The 9,046-nt window shown below is 33.2% G+C and overlaps 1 protein-coding gene across 2 annotated transcripts; it reads right to left on the reverse strand.

Moving 5' to 3' along the window:
* Window positions 1–1,788: 1,788 nt before the first annotated feature.
* LOC136217100 (uncharacterized) lies at window positions 1,789–6,755 on the reverse strand. Of its 2 annotated transcripts, none has more exons than XM_066003684.1 (9): window positions 6,071–6,755; window positions 5,717–5,984; window positions 5,027–5,128; window positions 4,841–4,923; window positions 4,643–4,759; window positions 3,989–4,091; window positions 3,229–3,859; window positions 2,865–3,061; window positions 1,789–2,050 (listed from the first exon to the last, which is right to left on the reverse strand). In XM_066003684.1, exons 1-9 carry the CDS (start codon window positions 6,190–6,192, stop codon window positions 1,934–1,936), a joined length of 1,740 nt encoding a protein of 579 aa, XP_065859756.1. In that variant the 5' UTR covers window positions 6,193–6,755; the 3' UTR covers window positions 1,789–1,933. The 2 variants fall into 2 exon arrangements, with proteins under 2 accessions (XP_065859756.1, XP_065859755.1); XM_066003683.1 differs by having other exon boundaries at window positions 1,789–2,053.
* Between the last annotated feature and the right edge of the window lie 2,291 nt (window positions 6,756–9,046).

A 9,046-nucleotide genomic window follows, 5' to 3' on the forward strand; every position in this document is an offset into this window, starting at 1 on the left:
AAACACAAAAAACGAAAAAATGTGAAACTAGAAAAATGTGAAAAACATGAAAAATACAAAAAAAAAAATAATAAAGCCAAAAACAAAAAATGTGAAACAAAAAAAGCAGGAAAACGATTATTCTTCGAATATCTTTTTATGTAAGCATACAGCTAGATTAATTATATTTTTTATAGTTAAAAATACATGATTAACGGTTAATTTGGACTTTTTCTGTTAAGTAAATGAAAAATTAGTTATTGTTAAGTTCATAGCTCTTTTTAAATAATAATAAAAACTTATAGCTATAAAAAGCTCAGAATAAAAAACATATATTCACTAGCTTGATATATATATTAATAACATTTGTTATTCAATTTTTTATAGTTTTATTGGATTTTTTAACATTTTCACCTTTTTCATTATTTTACATTTTTCGCTGATTTGAATTGTAAATAAAATTTTATAACTATATTTAAAAAAAAACAAACATAATTACAATCATCAATTATTTTAAAATTTATCAATCAAATATGATAATGGAATCACTGTTACATTCTATTACATTACATCTTTAATTATATTATAATTTTAATTGCATTACATTGCATTATAACATACGAAACCGCGACTATAAATTCTGGGAACCAATCATTTTTTGAAACAAAGTTCACAAGCCTTTTAGTTTTTACTGCTAGCTATTTAGGATTGAGAAAACAAGTTCAAAGAAGCACAATGTTTATTTAGGAAGTATTGATGCAAGAACCAACAAAATATTAGAAGAGACACTTAGCCTATGCTTTAACGTTATTTTTGCAAAGAAAAAAAAAACACCTACAAACACTTGTTCCTTCTGTACAACAAGATTGTTCCCTTTAACAATACTAATAAAGTTTGTAATTTTACCATTTAATCTTCAGATTACTGTCATTTCAGCCCTTGTTTGGGAAGAGGTTAAATCTTTGTTTGGGAGTTTGAAGATTAATGGAGGCGAGAATTAAATTAGGGAATGGAAATGAAAGTGAAGTGATGGAAAGGAAAGTTTAAAAGTTTATAAAATGTAAACGAGATTAGATTTTTAACTTCGTTTGGGAGTTTAAATATGGAGGGGAATGAAAGCCAAATTTACTCTACAGAAACAACAAATTTTAAAAAAAATTTACATTACTCTCATTAACCCTCAATTTGGAGGTTAGAGTTTGGAGATTAAAGGGAGTAAATATTTAACTTCCATTAACCTTTATTTACTTTAAAAAAAACAACTCTCAAACAAGATTAACTTGATATTTAACCTGCCATTACTCCTATTTTTACTTCCATTTAATGGAAGTAAAAATAGGAGTAATAGAAGGTTAAATATCAAGTTGAGAGTTGTTTTTTTAGGGTAAATGAAGGTTAATGGAAATTAAATATTTACTCCCTTTAATCTCCAAACTCTAACCTCCAAATTAGAATAATGGAAGTAACGTAAAGTTCTTTAAAAAATTGTCTCAGCAGAGTAAATTTAACTTTATTTTCCCTCCATATTTAAACTCTTAAACATTTAACCTCATTTACGTTCTATATAAATTACCAAACAAGGTTAATTTTTAACTTTTCTTTCCATCACTTCCCTTCCCTTTTCATTACCTCTTTTAACTCTTACCTTTTTTAATCTCGAAACTCCCAAACAAAGTGTATACCCATATCTGATCACTTCATTATTTGTACCTAATGCACTTGTTATTTTCACATTTTTAGGACAACAGTGAAAAGTATCAACTGTTAATCCATCTGATTAAATGTATGAAAAGCTAGGACACCTGTGGGTAAGAAACAAAGTATATATATAAAGAAGAAAAAGGATCATTTACTTCTTTCATTTGTTTTTCTTCAAAATGTACAACCATCACCCAAGTGACTTTCTTCTCTGCAGTAAGAAACCACAAGTAAAACAACATAAATCGCTTCTTGACTAATTAGTGGCTCTCCCAAAAAAGTGTTCTATTTGCAAAGAACCGTTAGATTGCATATTGCTTGGTTTGCTTCCATACTTGGACCTTTTTGCAGCTGTGCAATTTTCTTTGCTATCCTGCTGAATAGACGAAGATCTCGTCAATTTTTGACACACCACATAATTTATAAAGACAACTCACTTGACACGATACGTAAAACAAGTATAATCATGTAGACCATACATATTATATAACACAATCACGATACAACCCATTTTGACACCCATCCCCAACATAATGAGGAACTATGGGAAATAATGCATGAAAACGAAAATCCAGCTGAAATTACTTGCGCAGATCATCACAAAACAACAGATCGAACTTCTTGTTTTGGCAAACAGACTCAAAGCTCAATAATGCTCCATAAACAATGTAATAAAAAAAATATCACCCAAAGGAAAATGTAAAGGTCAGCTGAATACCAATAGTTAGGAGTGAGATCAGTTCGCTAGATTTGGGAATTTGAAAATCTTTGGAAATGTAATAGCTAATGAAAGTCAACGATATAAGTTTGGTTCTAAACATTAATCTAATTGTGAATCTTTTTATTTGAGCATTCGATACCATTCAAGAATATCAAGGCCGTGCTCAACCCTAAACTAAAGGGAAATCTCTACAATTGTAACTAGTCAAAGTCAAGAGCACAATTCAATTCGATCCTACAGAAAAAATCAATGGTTCAATCCAATTATGAATTTATTTATCCAAATATTTGATCATTTAATCTAGTTTAAGGATATCCAAGATTCGGCTCAACCCTACCAATTGTAAATGACCTAAAAGACTAGCAACTAAATGCATCATCAGAAAAATGAGCTGCAAGTTGCAACTAGGGGAAAAAAGATAATTAGACCAAATATGTTGGACGAAGAGATAATTTTGGAAACCCACCAAGGATTGGTTCAGGGACCTGAGAACTTTAACCCTACCACCTCTCCCATCAGATCCAACTGCAATTAGAGTACCACTACTTGCACTTGTACCTTCTGGGACCATTGATCCCTTACTTTGGCCACGTTTGCACCATTTCCCCAAATATCGGTTGGTTCCATCAGGACCCAGCACACTACCAGAAAAACATATATCCCCTGCAGATATTCAGTTCAGGATAATGATGTTAGAAGCTAGTCTTTCTTTAAATAAAAGTACCTGAGGAAAAAATAACTGCTCAATAATCAAATATGAAAATTGACAGAGAGAATAACCCATTTAAAAACACTAGATAGGCACTCCAATAGAACAAACAGTAAACTACCTGGTTTGGAAATTGGAACTGAGGATGGAGATTCTTTTCTAATATTAAGCATAGGCTGAATATGTTTGACATCGCCACTAACCACAGGACCTTCCTTGGCGACAGAAGTAGCCAAAATATTGCCTTTCTCACTATTACTCGTACAAGTTCTTATGTCAAAAATTCTGCTTTGATTATCAATGGTTCTGCTGTTAATATCATCGAACATTTCAGACTTTCCAAGAGTAGGCTTCACCTTCTCACTGGTTGTATCTTTTGAATCAGTATCTGAAAGCACATGCACCACAGGATGTTCTGAAGCAGAATCGTCCATTTCAAAGCACGCACTTCCTTCCTTATCAGAAGCCACACAACTTGTCCTTTCTTTGGTGGAATTGGCACTCATATTAATAATATTGAAATTTCGTTGATCACTCTTCAGGCTTCCAATTTCATCCAATGTAGTTGTGGAATTAGCATGTTTTCCCTTTTGACCTTCTGATGGAAGATGACTAGTGAAAAGAGAATTTGGATTGACATTAGCACCATTTCTAGCAAACTCTTCTCCATAAATCTTCTTCGAGGATGTTAAAGCCCTCAAGGCTTCATTATCTTTTACTTCAACAATCATCTCAAGTTCTTGGATCCTTGACTGGTGATAACCACAAAACAGATCATCATGTGAGCCACGTTATTTGCAACTTGTGCCATAAAGAAGAAACCAGAGTCATTCTTCAAATGAGAGTCTGGAGATTCTCAAGCAAAGTTCTCATGTATTTACCTTTAATTTAATTATCTTTCCTTTGGCCTTCTCAAGCTTTCTACAAGAACGTGCATCTCCCCTTCCAAGTTCATTGCACTTCGCCATTAATTCTTTGTAACTCCTATGAAAGGAATTGCACGACTATGAATTATTGCAGGTTAAAATGCTGTTAAATAAGAAATACATCAATGAATAAATCACTTAAAAGGATAACAGAAGACTTGTTTCATTCCAGTGGAGACTATTGTCCTGTAAACGAAACTATAGAGACGATTTATCTATCGATTTTAAATTTATACAGTAAACTGGGTTCACTGCCAACTGATTGGTTAAAATGAATAAACTTAAATATTTAACCATTTTGGCAAATATCAATAAAGGGCGGCCCGGTGCCCTAAGTGTCCCCGCTAAGCGAGGGTCTGGGGAGGGGTCCCACCACAAGGGTGTATCCGGGGCAAGCCTTTCCCTGCCAATTTTTTTGGCAAGAGGCCGCTCTTAAGACTCGAACCCGTGAACTCTCGGTCACATGACAGCAACATTTACCGTTGTGCCAAGGTTCGCCCTCATTTTGGCAAATATCAATAAAACCAATAAAATCATATTAAGGCCAAAACTCAAAATAATTTCCTCTTTCCATGCATGCAACTATAAGCTGGCCAATCAATTACTTACTTATTTCGAACAACCAAGGATTTCCGTAGAATATTTATGGTATCTTTATAACTGTCTTCATTACCAAAGGATGCAAGCTTTAAAATTTCATCTTCTCCCAGGTTCAGATCTGATACCCTGAATTATGAAGCGCATGACCACATTAGCAACCAGATTTCAAAATAAAGATTTGATGAAGAAAACACAAAGTTCACTTACAGTTTCAGTGCTGCAAGCTCTTTGGCCAAAGCCATATTTCTTTCTTTCAGCCCTAAGCACTCCAGTTTCAGAGAATCAAGCTCCTGCAATTCAAGAAATTTAACTAAGTTTCTTTGAATCAATTAATGACTTTACTGAACGAAAATGCAACAACTGACATCAATAACTAGGAAGCCAATTATAAACCTCAGATTTGGAATGCAGCAGCTGCTGAATGCAGGATTTTTGTCCAATCACAGCATTCTTCAATATGACTTCTTTTTTCAACTCATCCCTGCAGGTATATAACTGAAAAAGACAAACATATCATCTTTTATGCACTTGGTAATTATTGACATAAAGCATACATTTTTGCTCATGAGATGAGAACTGGTAAATTCATCATTATCTTTAGTGTTATTTATAAGTTAATAAATAAGTATTAAAAAGGAAATTACAACAATCTTTGTTAGCATGTATGTTTTCATTTGTTTCTTTTGTAAACATATTGGGAAATAGTTAGAACTTAGAAGTAATGTATTTATTTTGAAGTTCTAATTTTTCTGAAGTTTCCTCCTCCAGGACAAAAAGGCGGTGCAAGCTTCGTTTCACTTACCACAGAAAAGCCATGTTAGTAACTAATTGATTGATAATGTAAACATCAGTCAGCCAGAGCAGGTATAGCAAAGAGAAGTCTGAAACACAGCTTACTATTAAACGGTTGAAAGAAAAAAGCAAATTCGTTGATTGAGTAGTTATGTGAGTCACAGAATACACTTCAAGTATGTATGTTAGGTCTTGCCATATAACAAATCGTCAAAATAATCTAAAATTCACATCAAATACAATTCCTTTTCCTGTCCTTTGATACCTCATCTACCAAAATTTGAAAATTACCTCCTCATTAAGCTGATTGATTTCCTTCGCTTGAAGCTCCACATTTGAAGCCAGACCAGACGCCTTCAGCTCCAACCTGATCACTTCTCCTCGCAACACCTCCGGATCTTCATCACCGTCAAACCGTTTCTTTGACACAAATGATTCATTTTGATCCCCTAGGGATTGAAAATAAAGCCGAGCAACATTGCTCCCGGAGCAGTTCTGCTTGCAAACTGGACAACTACACTTCCTTGAATTCTTACAATACTCGAACCATTGCTGCAGGCTATAGTTTTAATCACAAACCAATTCAATAACCTAAACACATAAATCTCGTCAAAAAAAAAAATCCGAAAACACATATTCAAGTACCAGAGCTCGTGGAAGACATGACCGCAAATAGAGATGGCTTGGAGATCTTCGACAATGGGCTTAAGATCTTCATAGCAAATAGAGCATATCGTCTTGGCAAAGGAGTTAGCATTACTCACCATGCTTCTCTCTAACTCTCCGATTGTGATTGGTTCCTCTTTCTCCCCGCCGTTTTGGTCTCTTTCCAAAGTAAGTGAAAAATGGAGGGCAATTTTAAACTGAGAAAATTGTTGTAGCGGGAAGAGGGAAGACGGAAGAGGGAAAAAAAGAAAAGGTTAAAATTAGACACGTGTTAAAATCCACGTGCAGGTCACGTGATATGTAAGTATATGCTATTTAATTAAAAAATTATTTCCCCCCTCCATGAATAATTGAGAAACGCCGATGGCCGCCGGAACCTTGGAATCTCCATAACCTAACAACCGAATCGGAAGTGTTTCGATTTATTCCGCCGTAGCTTGAGCCCTAATATCCATTCGCGATGCCAGCAGAAATTGTTTCAGCATTAATCTTACCTCCGACACCACATTTGGTTGTTGACGGGAAGCGACGGCGTCGCCGTTGTGGCGGATAAATGGTTTTTGAATTTTTGATGGAATTCAGATCCTGCCAGTGTTAAAAAAAAGGGGGGGGATTTGAAAAAGGTTTTTGAAGGTCGAGTGCTGAATTTGGAGAAACCAATGTTGGAACTCGGAAATTAAATTGGGCCGGAGCAGCTCCGACCATGTTGGTATATGAACCGGCCCATTTTCCTTTTTCATTTGGATCGATCCCTGCACCAACCCACGTATACTCTATAAAGGTTTATTTGGGAGGAAATTATATCAAAAATCATATTTTTATTTTTATTTATAATTATAATTATGAAAATCATTTTTATGTATTTTATTATTACATGGTTTTAAATTTTAAAATATCATAATATTATAATTTTATTTTTATTTTTGTCAGAATTTCAGTTAATCAGTTGTAGACTAAAGTTGACATTTAAATAAATTTATTTAAAAGTTTGAGACAGTTATAAATAATTTGTCCATCCTAACTATTATGTAATTTACCCTTTATTTTACCGTTACATTATTTTTATCTGGGTTTTTTTATTTATCAAACTTTTATCTTTTAGTTTTACTTTTATCCTATATCAATTAACTTTTTTTTTTAAGATTTTTAAATTATTAATTATTATTTTTTAATTTGGAAATTCAAATTGTATCAACGGTCTCACCTAGGCTGGCCCAGGACATAGGCCATGAATGCGGCCGCTTAGAGCCCAAGATCAAAAACGATCCAAATTTTTTATAGTAATTTTTTTCATTATAAATATAGTTATTATACTCATTCAGGTCTAAAAGAAAACCAAATAATATGATATTTTAAACTTAAAATAAAACCAAATTTCTATTTTAAACTTTTAAGTGTATTTTTTTTATTAATGGTCTATTATCTCTTATTTCACTTAGGCGCATAAAATATTAGGACCGGTCTTGGGTCTCACTACTCATTCTCTCTCTCTCTCTTCTGGCTCGTGCTTCTTCTGCATGCCTTTTTTTTTCTTTTTTGAATTTTTTCTTGTGTTTTTCTTTTTTGAGTAACTAGTAACCGTTTTGATGATTCAATAAAGAAGAAAATGTAGTTTCATATGAACTTTCCATCCTCTTGCTTATTTCTTTTCTTCATAGTTTTACTTATTTTTGCTTTTACTCAAAACAATTTAATTTTTTTATTTAGCAGAATTCGAAGTAAGTATTTTCTTTTTCTTCAAACTTCGAATCATTTTTACGTACAATAGAGGTGAAAAAGTAGTTTATTTTAAGTTGCTCATCTCTCTCGCTTTCTTCGTTCTTTCAAATTTTGTTAGTGTGTTATTTCTTATTCACATTTTCCATTTTAGAAGCATCACAAGCAGAGTAAGTTGTTGTTTCATAAGCTATTCATTTTCTTTTACTTTAAGAGCACACTGTAGTAATTCAATGTATATTCTCTTTGGGTTCGTTTGGTATGACGTAATGTAATGTAACCAAAGTTGTAATGTAATCAAACTTGTAATGTAATGGAATGGACTAGTAATTCCATTATCACGCTTGGTTGATAAATTAAAAAAAAATTATGAAATGTAATTACCATTACAATACTTATATTTGTTTAGTTAAATATAATTATAAAATTTTATTTGCACAATGAAAATCAACAAAAACCATAAAAACGTGAAAAATGAGAAAAACACGAAAAATATGAATTGCAAGCTCTATTGTTTTGTATTTTATCGTTATTCGTGTTTTTTGCGTTTTTTCCGTTTTTCGGGTTTTTCATTTTTTCGTGTGTTTTCAATTTTCATGTTTTTTTCCATTTTGCATGTTTTTCTAGTTTTTTGTTTTACCATTTAATAAGAATTGTGCATAATAAATATTAATAATAAAAATATAAGAGTTAGTCGTAATGGGGATTCGTCCCTATTCTTTATTTTCAGTAGTGCTCACTCGGACCCTAAATAACTAAATAAATTTGATGTAATGGTCATTACATCAATTTGTAAAGAAAAATTGAATTATGTATTTGTGATTCCATTACAATAAAAGTAATATTTTTTTTGAATGAACTTTGGGACGCGAAGGCGGTCCGGGCAGCCCAACTAGGTTGGCACCCCCGACTTAGCCGACAACCCGAATATTATTAAATAAAATAAAAAGAATAGAGAGTACACGAGGAATACAGAAGGAAAAAAGAAAGGAAACAAAGAATTACAAATAACGAACATGAGCAACGTTGCAAAGATCCTCAAACAAGAAGGCCTGACAGAAGTGCGGGGCAGAGTTCCACCAACAGATGTCGGTTGTTGCTTGCCCATAGCTAGCTAGCCGATCAGCTGCCTGGTTACCCTCACGATAAATATGAGTGGCTGTCCAGGTCATACCGTTGAGCCTGTCGAGGCAGTCCAACCACTCTTTTTTTATTTTCCAAGGAACCGCTTTCACTCTA

This window comes from Euphorbia lathyris, chromosome 2 (assembly GCF_963576675.1).
Source record: "Euphorbia lathyris chromosome 2, ddEupLath1.1, whole genome shotgun sequence".
In the NCBI taxonomy this organism is placed as follows: domain Eukaryota; kingdom Viridiplantae; phylum Streptophyta; class Magnoliopsida; order Malpighiales; family Euphorbiaceae; genus Euphorbia; species Euphorbia lathyris.